Here is a 13619-nt window from a genome sequence, read left to right on the forward strand (position 1 = left end):
ATTAGTGATAACGCTTCAGTGGAGACACCTTTTTCTCATGAGAACTCTTACATGAGTAAATTTCTCTTCCTAAGGGTAGATTTCCTCTCACTTCCTGTTGTCTCCCTCTGTTTGTAAGTAGGAGTCATTTGTAAGTCGGATGTTTGTAACCCGGGGACCGCCTGTAATCACTCAAAAAGTAAATCCTAGTACACACGGGCTTAATTTTGGACAGCATCGGCTGGTTCAATAGAAACCAGCTGACATTCGGCCCACGTGTATTAAAGGTTGGTTAGGGTGCCCACGTGTCCCGGATTGCCTGGGACAGTCCCACATTTGGCTTGTCTGTCCCAATCTCCGGCACCTTTATTCTGGGACAATACAGTGTCCCAGAATGAAATAAACACACCCACCCTACCAGCTACATTGCCAAAACTGGTTTCTAGTGCCGTCTGGCGCCAACCAGTGTCGTCACCTACACAGTCACAGACAGACTAAGAGTGAGGCCGCCAGTACCAAGGCCGCCTGCCCATGCCTAGTGCTGCTTAGCTCCACCTCCAGTCCACAATCTCCTCATTCTCTGGTCCGGTGGCTGCCTAGTGTTGCTTAGTTAGCTCCACCTCCTGTCCACTCATCTCCTTCTTCTCCAGTCCGGTGCCTGCCTAGTCATTGATGCTTATTTAGCTCCACCTCTAGTCCAACCACCTCCTCCTTTTCCAGTCCGGCACCCGTCGGCATGCAGAGAAGGAGGGAGTGACTTGCAGGGACTGGCTGGGCTGGCTGGTGGTGATCGTCCTCTGTGAGCTGCAGCACTGCTGGCTCAGATCGGCTGCCGGACTTCAGTTCTCCTCCTCCTGCCCGACTGACTGAGGGACCTGTCACCTGAGGGACACATCATTGGGGTGGGGCTTCAGTGTCATATGCCCTCCTCCTCCACATTTTGCAGCAGGTAGCTTTACATTCTTCTGTGCCAGCTGTGTGTGGAGCACTTATTATCAACTGGGAAGTGTGTATGGGGTGCTTGTCATGGAGGGGCATTGTGTGTGTGAGCCACTTATAATCAGGGGGTGCTATTTTTGGGGTACTTGTCAGCTTTTTTGTTACCTGAGAGGGGCAACATAACCTGGTGAAGTAACCAGCTGGGTCGCTGGTGTTGGTGTTCTCATAGTGAGTCATAGTGTCTCGTGAAGCTTAAGTGCAGACATGCTGGGCGGCTGGGCCCGTATAGTAGGTAGAATTATTAATTGCGTTGGTCTTATAAACTACTGTGGCTGTGGTATTAGCAAATCATCCTTTTTTAGCTGGAAAAGGGGTGGGGTGTTCCTGAATGGCAGTTTGGTAGTATGTGGTCACCCTACAGCCAGTCCAACAGAAGCCGGTGGCTTGAAGGGCCATAACCGGAAAAAGGTCTGCTGATCGGCTCCTGGACTGTACTGGCGCCCCCCTATCAGAACACAACAGCACAGAAGGGGAGATCGCTGTACTAATATTGCATAGTTAGTACAGCAGCTCCTCCAGAACTGTTAGTGTTTTTCCTTCAGCCTTGCTGGGTTGAATGAAAAAAAAACTAGTAGTATGTACTAGGCTTAAGAGAAAGCTTTTATAATGTAATTCCAATTGCATATATGAAGGAAAATATTATCCAATAAAAGAAATAACTGGATATATAAGGATATTGACTAAATGATTATCTTCAATGTAAAGTAAACTTGCCATTAAAGAAATTAAAGAGCTGATGCTGCTGATCTCCTTCAGCAAATGGTCATTGCCTGACTTTTATTCCAATTTAATGGTCACAAGGCTGTCTAAAGTCACTGGTTTGAAACAGTATACTGATCAGGGGTTATGGTTTGCAGCATGTTTGTGTAGGGTCTGTGACTTAGAATGTAATAAAATAGCCAGGCAAACAAGCCTTTTATTAGAAAGATAATCCTCTAAATGTCTTTCCCAACAGGATAGCTTTAATACATATGCCAGCATTTTGCTGCCACTGCACAAGAACCATAGTTACCATGGATGACGTGATCATCATTGAATATGAGCAGGCCTGGCTGGATCATGTGATGATCACCTCCTGTTCACGTGCTGTCTAAGAATACAGCTCTGAGCATGAAAACCTTCTCTCTATTGTCAGCGTAATCAACCAATTATTATACTGTACAAACTAGATTTACCTGTTAAATCATCAGCTAGTTTGATGGATAATCAGAAAACATTATTTCAAAATATGATGGCTTTTAGAAAATGAAAAAAAAGGAAAGGAAAAGGAAGAAAGTTTCAATTTTCAAAGAATACCCAATCACATGCAAAGGAATTTAACAGCTATTTTACTTGCATTTGATTGGATGTTGGAAGTCAGCAAAACTTCACCTCGTTCTCTAAGCTGTAGGGAAAGTTCCCTTGTCACGCTAGGATAGAAGGTCAGGCTAGGATAGGAAGTGTGTTAGGACCACAAAACTCCCCCCTCTCCATAATTTAGCAAGGGTGTTCTGTAGTCCAGAGAGAATAGGTAATTATAACTGACAACAATACAGCAGAGGGAAGAGAAAGTTATTTGTTTACTGGATTTCTAGCAGAATCAACAAATCAATCAGTGGTATATTTAACAGACCAAATCAAAGTAAATAAGAGAAGTTCAAGTATAAGGCAAAACTTTTTTTTTAGTTTTGGATTAGAGTGGAGATAGATTAGAACACCTATTAGGTTTTTATTTCTGTCTGTACCCCTGTTAGGCCCCTTTCAAACAGGGGAGTCCGTCGGTGGACTCCGTTTTTCTCAGCGGGGGATTGATCCGGCGATCTCCCGCTGAGCAGGCGGGTGGCAGCTCTGTCTCCACGCTGTGTGCGGAGACAGAGCTGTCAGGTCCCCGCTGTTCTCTATGGGGGAATTGGATGGGATGGATCGCCTGTCCATTCTCATCCGATCCGATCCAATCCGCTAGACGGATGGGAAATAGGGTTTCCATCCGTCCAGATTTGACGGATCGGATCAGATGTCAGCGGACATGTCTCCGCTGACATCCGATGCCGCATAAAGATACATGGGGCATCCGTTCAGATCCGCCAAAAAAAAAAAACGGACAGGTAGATCTGAACGGTCCCCCTGTGTGAAAGAGGCCTTACGGAGATCCACCCTCTTTATTTAACTTACCATTAATATAAAAAGTAAAAGAAAATCACAAATTTTGGGTTGTTCCCAGAAAAGTAATAGAGGGGAAATCTTCCAATGGGGACACTAGTTCTAGTGTCATGGGGGATGGGGGTCCTCATAGAATTCCCTTAGCCCCTTCCCGCAAACCGACGTACCTGTACCTTGCAGAAGTGGTTGTACCAGGATGATGCCTGCAGTTGCAGGCATCAACCCGGTACCGTTTTTTTTAGAGCCGGCGGTCGGCTTTCAGGAGATAACAGCCAATGTGGCTCAGCAGCCACTCGGCCGTTATCCCAGCGAGCGGGAGGGGACGTCCCCTCCCTCCCGCCTCCTTCCGCGGCTCCGCCCGGGTATCCCATCCCACCGGGAGACCTGAGCAACCAGCCTGCACATCCGCCGGCTGGTTGGAGTCCCGAGCAAAGCCGGATTCAGCTTTGATCGATGTAGTGACCCGGAAGCAACATCACTTCACGCTAATCACGCTAAAGGCGCTGATTTTAAAAAACTGTCAGTATGCAAAAATGACGATTTCGCCGTTTTGAATACTTTGAAGTGCAGTGGAGGGGTCTGGGGTTTTTTAGACCCCAGATCCCTCCATAAAGAGTACCTGTCACTGCCTATTACTGTCACAAGGGATGTTTATTATCCTTGTGACAACAATAAAAGTGATCTGATTTATTTATTTTTTTTTTAAAAAAAACAGTGCTAAAAATAAAAATAAATAGGAAAACATTTTTTTTTCAAAGCGCCCGAAAGAAAACACATACCTAAGTTGCGCCCGCAAATGAAAACAGCGTTCCAACCACACATGTGAGGTATCGCCGCAATCGCCAGAGTGAGAGCAATAATTCTAGAAAAGGACCTCCTCGTAACTCTAAACTGGTAACCAGTAAAAAATTTAAAGCGTCGCCTATGGAGATTTTTAAGTACTGTAGTTTGTCGCCATTCCACGATTGTGTGCAATTTTAAACCGTAACATGTTAGGTATCTATTTACTTGGCGTGACCTCATCTTTCACAATATACAAAAAATTAGGCTAACTTTACTGTTTAGTTTTTTTTAAATGCAGTGAAATTCTTTTTTTTCCCAAAAAAATTGCGTTTGAAAGACCGCTGCGCAAATACCACGTGACAAAAAATATTGCAATGACCGCCACTTTATTCTCCAGAGTCTTTGTTAAAAAATATATATATATATAATGTTTAGGGATTCTAAGTAATTTTCTAGCAAAAAATACTAATTTTAACTTGTAAACAACTTGTGTCAGAAATAGGCTTGGTCCTAAAGTGGTTAATTTGCAAGGATTTCCGCTCACTTCCTGTTTAGCTATGGGATAGGAAGTGAAGGGAAATCTCTGCAATGAGAGGAAGTCGGCAAAAAAATAAATAAAAATCAGACAGGGGTTATAACCCTCCCTTGCTCTATTGTAAATCAAATTAAAAAGGTTTGCCTATAGCCCTACTTTCATTGCAATGATTTACATCAACTTCAAATCTCCTTTCAAACAATGTTAATCATTTTTCTAGCTTAAAAAAAAAAACACTCCTTCTATAACAATAGTTATTTGAGGTGACACTTTGTTATATGCCACATTAGATAACTATCTTTTTAAGGAACACACATTTTCAGTGTATCCATAATTGACTACTTGTATGTTCCATTATTGTTGCTTCAAATATCTGTAAGAAAACCTTTTTTCAAACAAAAAGTTTGCATTAGTAAAAAAAAACAAAAAACACTTGCTTTATTTTGATGCCTAAGGGAATCTATCCTCTGATCCCTGCTGAGCAGGCAGATGGCTGGTCCGTGTCCACTCCAGAGTGGGCACAGACACAGCCAGTTCTCCTCTATGGGTGGTTGGATGTAAACAGACTGCTTGTCCATTAACACCCGATTGCCATCTGATCCGATCCACCAGACGGTTGGGGAACGGATCCCCATCTGTCTGTTTTTAGCAGATGGGATCGGATGTTGGCAGATGTAAAGGGACACATGTCCGTTGACACCCGCCGCTCCATAGAGGAGGCTGGAGTGTCCAATTGAGTCCGCCTGAAAAACTGGCAGGCTGACCCAATTGGTCTGGTAGTGTGAAAGAGGCCTTAAGGTGGTTGTAAACTAGAAAAAAAAATGCTCCTGCTCCTGTCTCTTTAAGACACGAGACATAGCACTGCGCTTTTGCCATGTCAATTTTCCCTTTCTTTGCTGTACAATACCTAGTTGATCCTGCCTGTTCCTGTCTTCCCCTCTGTAAACTGACCACATATATCATGGCTGCTGATCTCTGATAGCTTGGTCAGTTTATGTGCCTCCATCATCAAGCTATCTCATCAGTGTCTCTGCATATTCTCTACTCCCTCTCACCTTGCCAGTTATGTAGTCTGTGTAAGGGCCGATCTCCTCCCCGCCCCTCTCCTCCCCTCTCCTCTCATGGCTGTGTAATTCTATTCCCTGCAGCTGCTCCAGACTTGTAAAGTCAAGAAACATGTATTAATTACTTTGATTCTCTCTGTTTTAGGTCCCTGTTCAGTACAGTGCGTATGTTTTTCTAAAATCATAATGCTAAATACCTTTCTTTGCAGAGCCCTGCTGTGCAGACACATGACCTCCCTCTGCCAGCTTGCATTCATCAGATGGGAATCTCAGCCCCTCCCACTGTACTCACTTACTGCAGAAGGGAAGCACAGGGAAGTCACTGTCTGTGCAGCCACTGCGTCCCAATTCAGAAAAAAAGGGTAATATTCAGCGCTGAACAGACCAAACACATAACTCTACTGCGATTGATTAGTATTTAATTTAGCTGTGTCCCAATTGACATGAATGGGACTGCATGTACGCAGATGCAAAGAACAACTGTGCATCCCGTACAGGCAAAACCAGGGCTTTTTTTCAGCGGAAACGCGGGGGAACGCAGTTCCGGCACCTCCAACACTGAATGTATGTAATGGCAACGGGTGCTGGGCTTTGCTATGGGTGTCTTTTGAGGCTGGCTGGTGGGGGATCTATTGTTGCTGGAGGTGATATATTTTTGCGGGGGGTTTATTGTTGCTGGGGAGGTCTACTGTTGCTCCTAGGGGACTTGTTGTCTCCGGAAGGGATCTATTTTTACAGAGGGGGTCTTTTGTTGCTGAGGTTGGTCTTATGTTGCTTGGGGGGGGGGGTCAGTTGTTGCTGAGCGGGATCTACTGTTGAGGGAACCGTCTATTGTAAATGGCTGCTGGAGGGTCTATTGATGCTGTCTGTGGGGAGATCTACTGTTGATGCTGAAGGTCTATTGTTGTCTGGTGAGTATTTGGTTGTGGCTGGTCAATTGTTGCTGGTTGGATCTACTGTTTCCGGGGGGTCCTTTGTTGTAATTTTACTGCTTTTCTTGTTATCATTAACAAATCCCATACAAATTACTTAGTACCACAAATGATACTTGATTCTGTATTCTCTAAAAGGGGCAGTACTGTGAGGTGGGTAGGGGGTGGAACCTAGGAACGGTGCTCGGAGGAGGTAGGTAGGGGGCGGAGACAAGGGGTAACTCCGAAAGTGGGAGTTCCTGCACCTATTCTCTGAGAAAAAAAGCCCTGGGCAAAACACAGCTCTCAGACTGATGTATGCCTAAGTACACCCTTGCGAACAAGGCCTTAAATCATTTGCAACTCTTTCCCCAAAGTTTTAAAAAAGGGAAACAAAAAAAAGGGGAAAAGAAAAAAAACCACAAAGTCTCGTTTCCTAAGTTGCCAGTGTTAGTTAAGAAAGAAATAGTGCACATTTTATCAAGCCCACATATTATGCAGTTAGAATGAAATCATCATTTGCATTTAGTAGCTGTTGGTGCTCAGAAAGACAGATAAATATTCCAAAAAACACAATCTCCTATGAGAATACACTGACCAAGTACATTTCTAATTTTGCTTCAGAAGCGAATATGTTTTTGACATGTATTGTATAACTGTTCCTAATGTTAAAAAGAATAAAGGAAAAACGGTGGGAGCTCAGAGAGATGTGAAAAAGTATGGCTAACAATGGCAATGCAACACAATATAAGTTTAAAGCTATGCAAACAGTACATGTAGCCAAGTTGTCAGGCAATACAAAAGATTTCAGTTGAAACTGTCTGACAATCTGACAGTGTATTTTGTTAAAACAACTGGAACTGATAGGAAAAGACAGATGTAAAGTCGATAAGTCTGCGTAGAAGACAATGCCTAGCTCCTAGTGCTCTCTGCTTATAACTGGTGCCATGTTTAATCGCCTATGGGAAGCTGCCTTGACATGCACTGAAAGTGTAATGAGCAATGATGTGCAATACCCTAAAGCAATTAGTCATAATCTTCATCTATTTTTCTGGCTACTATAAACTATGGAAATGACGCAAATGAAATATGATTGTGTATTAGAGAAAACTAAGATATGATTGCTAATTATGGGTTACTACACAGTATTGTTCATCATTCCATGTCATTAAATACATCAGTTTTCTTACAAGTTAGTCATGTTTTCAACATTACCTTAGTGTAGACCCCCCAGGATAGCTCTGTCTCGGTAACCATGACCACAATACCAAACATCCCAAATATAAGTGCATAATCACTAAGCCTTTTCCTCTTCTCGAACAGGGCTCTGCGATGACCCAATTTGTAGCCAACGTTTTGGTTTTTCTTTTGGCCCCGGTGGCTACCATCATCTCCTCCTCGTAGGCTGCGGTGCGATGCTTTGATTGGGTCATTTTTGTTGACAACCACTTCGATCCCTGGACTGTGTAAGGTCTGCAGGGGTTGGGTCTCTGGGTCTGCCTCGTGGAGATTTCTCCTGGAGGAGCTCAGGCTGCTGAGGGGTCGTGGGATCCCCCCGTTGTATCTGCAGCTGTTCATGGCTATGTCCGAAAAACGGTTGGACTTTCTGAAGGATACTTCTGGACCATCATGACTGATGGGCTGTAGGTCAACGTTCCCCTACAGGAAAACATAAAGAGACAAGATTCTTCAGAGATTATCCAAATATACTGTATCTTATTTGTTTTACCTGTTGTAAAATAAAACTTCGAAGAGAAAATCTGTTATTAAACAAACATAAAGGCTACCTTTACTCTCTTCTCTTTCTCTTAGCCCCCATTCACAGCAGCGCGCCGCTACCTCGGAGCGGCCGCCACGGACTTCTTAACATTGAAGTCTATGGCGGTCGCCTCTTGGTCGCCCCAAAGAAGCTCCGGACCCTTTTTCTGAGTCGGAGCGACTTGTGTCGCTCCTATCAGAACGGGTCCGCAGCTTCCCTATGGGAGGCGACCTGCGGCGACCTGTGAGGCGACCAGGTCGCCTCACAGGTCGCCCCAGTGTGAACGGGGGCTAAATGCTGGTTGCCTGGCTCTCATTTTGACCTCCTTGCTTCAGAACTTGCTAAACCAGGAGAAGTCTCCATATAAGACCCTGTTCACACTGGGGCGACCTGTCAGGCGACCTGGTCGCCTGACAGGTCGCCGTAGGTCGCCTGCCATAGAGAAGCTGTGGACCCATTCTAATAGGAGCGACACAAGTCGCTCCGACTTAGAAAAAGGGTCCAGAGCTTCTTTGGGGCGACCCGGAGCGACCTGCATAGACTTCAATGATATGAAGTCCGTGCCGGCCGCTCCACGACGCACCGCGACCTGTGAGGTCGCCCCGGGAAGTAGCATCGCCCCAGTGTGAACGGGCTCTAAGAGTGTCTGACTCACCTGATCTGTATAAATAGTCCTGGTCAGGATTTACTTAAGCCTCGTACACACGCAACGATTGTTGGCCGTGAATTTTCGGCCAACGTCCGATCGGCCGATTGTCGGCTTGTTAGTATGATGCTTCCGACAACCGACTGCGACTTTTCGGCCGAACAAAATCTGGTGTGCATGCTATAAAATTTTTGTTGGCCGTCAACAGAACGGCCGATTGTTCGTCAGTCAGTACAGATTTCGGCAGACAAAAATCAGATGAGCAAGACTGGGCATGCTCAGAGAAGAAAAAACACACTGAAAGTAAACCATCACATGACATCACTTCTGAAGTTGGTTGTTGTTGGCCGAGAAAATTTGTGTGCAGTCTAAAGCACATTTCAACCAACACAACAACACTGGACAAAAGACGGCCGATCGTTCGGACGTTAATCGTTGCGTGTGTACGAGGCATTAGAAGAATACTGAAGCCAGTGAATCTGCATGAAAACCAGGCAATAGCATTTTTACAAGGAGACCAACAATGGCAGCCCCTTATTACTCTCATAACAAGTGTAAATACTGATTCACAGAATTCCATTTCTTTCTATTTTAACTTGCATTACAAAAAAAAAAAAAACGATTAAAACCCCACAACAGGCAAACTTTTGGTTTGGTTTGATTCGAATATATTGGAGAAGAGTTAGAGCTTCAGTTGGGTTTTAGTACCATCTGTATACTTATTGGAAGATGTTCTCTCATTTCCTGTCAGGAAGTGATGGAAAATCTCCCCAAAGTGAACAAAAACACATTTTAGTAGTGGGGAATGTGCTTGAACAATGGCAGAAAATTACAGTGTTCTATTGCTACCTTTACCTTTTTGTCCTGGCGACAAAAAAGTTCTCCCCCTACGCTCTGAGCAGAGAGCCATGACCGTTAGTCAGTGGCTCTCTGCTCTCCCCTCAGGGGCAGACTGGCAACTTTCTGCCTGGGGGGCAAGTACAAACCAGAGGCCCATGGTGCAGCGACTTGACCCCCCTCCCACTCTCTCTCTTCCCGGCCTCCTCTTGACCTCTAATGCAGGCTGAAGCTCCACTCCTGGTACTCTCTACTCACTGACCAAACTCGGGGCTGGCCGGAGGGGGGGGGGGGGATTCTCCAGTGGTGCATGGAACTGGCCTCTGCTCAGACACAGTTTACACCATCCATGCTGGAGGGGAGGCCTGCGCTCTGTCCTTGTCTTCATCCCGCACTCAGTAGGTCAGCGGTGTGGAATTTTTTACTTCTCTTCACCAGGAATCCTTAAGGCATGTGCAGCCTTTTTACAGGGCATCACAATTGCCCCCCTACCCCCTGGCCCAGTCCTCCCCTGTCTCCCCTCCAGTGCTCATTGGAGCGCCAGGCTGTGGAGGGAGCTGGAGGGGCTGGTCCAGGCTCTCATTGGATCACTGAGAGGCTGAGCTAGGTGCCATTCAAAACATCTGGGTGGATCCCAACCATATGGTCAGGACCTTTCCTAAGCCTGGACCAGCTGAGTGACGAACTCCACTCCTGTGATCTAATGGAGAAATTTGACCAAAAAAGCTTTGGCCATACTTCTCCTTTAACTATGAGAATGTGGGGAACATTCCCTTTGCAAAGCATACCCAGTCTCATGCAAGGAAAACAAATGGAAACAGTATTTTTGCTTGAACATGCTGATTGTGATTGGATGATGGATGTCAGCAGAGCTTCACCTCACTCACTATACAAAGAGAAAATTTCCTTGCAAAGTAAACTGCTTACTTGCCGTTAATAAATCAACCCCAATGCCTATTTTCTTTCTTCATCAATTTAAGGTATTAAAAAACCGTAGCAAAAAAAAAAAAACATTTTGCTATAGTGTTGCTATAGTGTTGAACAACACAGTTAGTATTGATGAATTTTACTTCAGATGGATGCACTTTTCTGCCAAGATGGAAAGATGGATTAATTTGCTTTCCTTTCAAGGCATTTACCGTGACCATCGTCTAACTGAAGCATTTTCCATGTCCACAGTTGGCGACTTTCCAGATATGAAATGATTCCTTAAAAATGATGTGGTTATCAATTAAGTGGATTAGTTACACCCTTTGGTAAAATGTCCATGCTTCTTCAGCAGTGGAAAAACACACATTTTATAGCCTAAACCTATGTGTCTGTTTTGCCTTGAACGGTACTCCAGGCCAAACTTTTTTTTTTTTTATTGGATTGAGTGGAGTAGCTTTAGATTCTCTGCCAATCTTCAATTGCTGTATGTCTCCTTTTGGGAGATTTCAATCACTTGATGAGTGTCTAAGGCCCTTTTCACACAGGCGGACCGTTCAGATCCGCCTGTCCGTTTTTTTGGCAGATCTGAACGGTCCCCCCATGCATTCCTATGCGGCATCGGATGTCAGCGGAGACATGTCCACTGACATCCGATCCGATCTGTTAAATCTGGACGGATGGAAACCCTATTTTCCATCCGTCCAGTGGATGGGATCGGATGGGATCAGATGAGAATGGACCGACGGTCCGTTCCCATCCAATTCCCCCATAGAGATGTATGGGGAACTGACAGCTGTGTCTCTGCACACAGCGCAGAGACACAGCTGTCATCCTCATGCTCAGCGGGGGATCGGCCGATCGATCCCCCGCTGAGATAAACGGAGTCCGTCCGACGGACAGATAGTGTGAAAGGGCCCTAATGGAACTGAAACCGGGGGGGGTAACCTCCCCCTACTATATATATAACTAAATAAACAAATGTAAAAAATATCTATATATATATATATATATATATATATATATATATATAAATAAATATACAAATAAATATATATATATATATATATATATATATATATATATATACTGTATATATATATATATATATATATAAATAATAAAAAAAAAATATATATATATATATATATTATATCCTGGAGAGAACAGCCGGTGGTGAACACTTATAAATAAAATATAAATGTATAAATAAAAAAAAAATATATATATATATATAAAAAAAAAAATATATATATATATATATATATATATATATATATATATATATATATATATTATATCCTGGAGAGAACAGCCAGTGGTAAACACTTTTTATATATATATATATATATATATATATATATATATATATATATATATATGTAGAAATAAAAAAAAAATATATATATATATATATATATATATATATATATATATATATATATATTATATCCTGGAGAGAACAGCCAGTGGTAAACACATATATATATATATATATATATATATACTGTATATATATATACTGTATATATATATATATATATTTTATATATATATATATATATATATATAAATATATATGTAGAAATAAAAAAAAAAAAAAAATATATATATATATATATATATATATATATATATTATATCCTGGAGAGAACAGGCAGTGGTAAACACTTTTTTTTTCCAGTATATTTCCGCAGTGATGAAAGACTGGACAACAGCTGCATAAAGCATTTAGTTGCTGTTTTTGCAGGTAAGGTGTCAAAAATCAGTTATTGACTTGGAAGGGATAACTACTTTTCACACCTGTGATTGCAAATTACATCTTCCACTCCAAGACAACCATGTGAAACAACACTGGTTCCATGTTTAAAGAAAATGTGATCACAAAAACAAACACACGTATCTGGCTCTATATTGTACTGTGCGATTTGAAAGCAGAATAGTACATCCCCCTGTACAGTTTTTTTTATATAGATTTCACTACTTTGATGCACACATTTCCTATACAAAGACACAATTTTAAAAGATTAGGCTTTACAATAGGCAATGCATAGATATCCCAGAATAATGTTATAGAATAACAATATACAGCATATTGGGATCTGTTCTTACATATATAAAGGTGCAAGCCATCTATAAGGAGGGTGGTCTAAAGATCTGACCACTGCGGTGCTGTTCTTTAGGAAGATCATAGCATAAACATGTGTGTTGGGTTCAGATTGGCCAGGGGTGTCTGCAGAGGTCTAGATGTCTGCACACTTCCTATAAACATATATTATTTTTAATCCTACTATAATCAGTTGGATCAGTAGCAGTCAGCTCCTATCATACATAGGCACCTGTATATTGACAAAACCATGAAAAATGTATATACTGGTGTAGCACCACCCCCGCAGGAGCTGCTGATTAGATTATTGGGTCTACGTCCTGCCTTTCAACCCCTGAAATTGGCTCGAACCCTCCCTAGGCACAACTGACACGAAATGGGACTATAATACCAAATGGCTACAGGAGAACACAGTTCAGGATATATCACCCCAATAAGTAATAATAACTTGTCACCTTTCTCCAGCCGCAGTCCCTCTGGGTGACACAAGGTGCAACACACAGACTTTTGCTTAACCAAAGTAGCTTTACTGAGAGTTAAAGTACAAGTTGACTCCAAAAGACATCACAAGAGTCAACTAAGAAAGATAAAGTTATTGACACAATAATAAACAATATAATTAAGATAGCTATTTTTGTATACTTATGCAACTAAAAGATAACTCATAGGCTTTCTTTTACCCAATTCAGGCTATACTTTACACACGTCTAGTCTCTTGTATCAGGTAGGCAGAACCTATTTGAATCCCATACACAGTTCCTTCCTTTTGGTTTGGAATCTTCGCTAGCAATCGTTGGTGCACAAGCTATTTGTAATCCAAAAGTAAGGATATATAGTCAAAAGGGGTGAGAAAAAAAAAGGTTACAATCACCCGCAATGTTACTGCGTAATTGGGCGTATTAATCTTCTTAGTGGTGCATATATAGGCCCCTG

General features: G+C 42.6%; 1 protein-coding gene across 3 annotated transcripts in view; it reads right to left on the reverse strand.

The window, feature by feature from the left end:
- Positions 1 to 13619, reverse strand: part of KCNN1 (potassium calcium-activated channel subfamily N member 1) — a 210662-nt gene that overhangs the window by 169818 nt on the left and 27225 nt on the right. For all 3 annotated transcript variants that reach the window (XM_082266734.1, XM_082266733.1, XM_082266732.1), the window contains exon 2: positions 7626 to 8069. In XM_082266734.1, the coding sequence (XP_082122860.1) occupies positions 7626 to 7988 (363 nt within the window). In that variant the 5' untranslated portion in view covers positions 7989 to 8069. The remainder of the gene's footprint in view (positions 1 to 7625; positions 8070 to 13619) is intronic.

The sequence above is a fragment of the Pelophylax lessonae genome (assembly GCF_965119305.1).
Source record: "Pelophylax lessonae genome assembly, chromosome: 1".
Taxonomy (NCBI): Eukaryota; Metazoa; Chordata; class Amphibia; order Anura; family Ranidae; genus Pelophylax; species Pelophylax lessonae.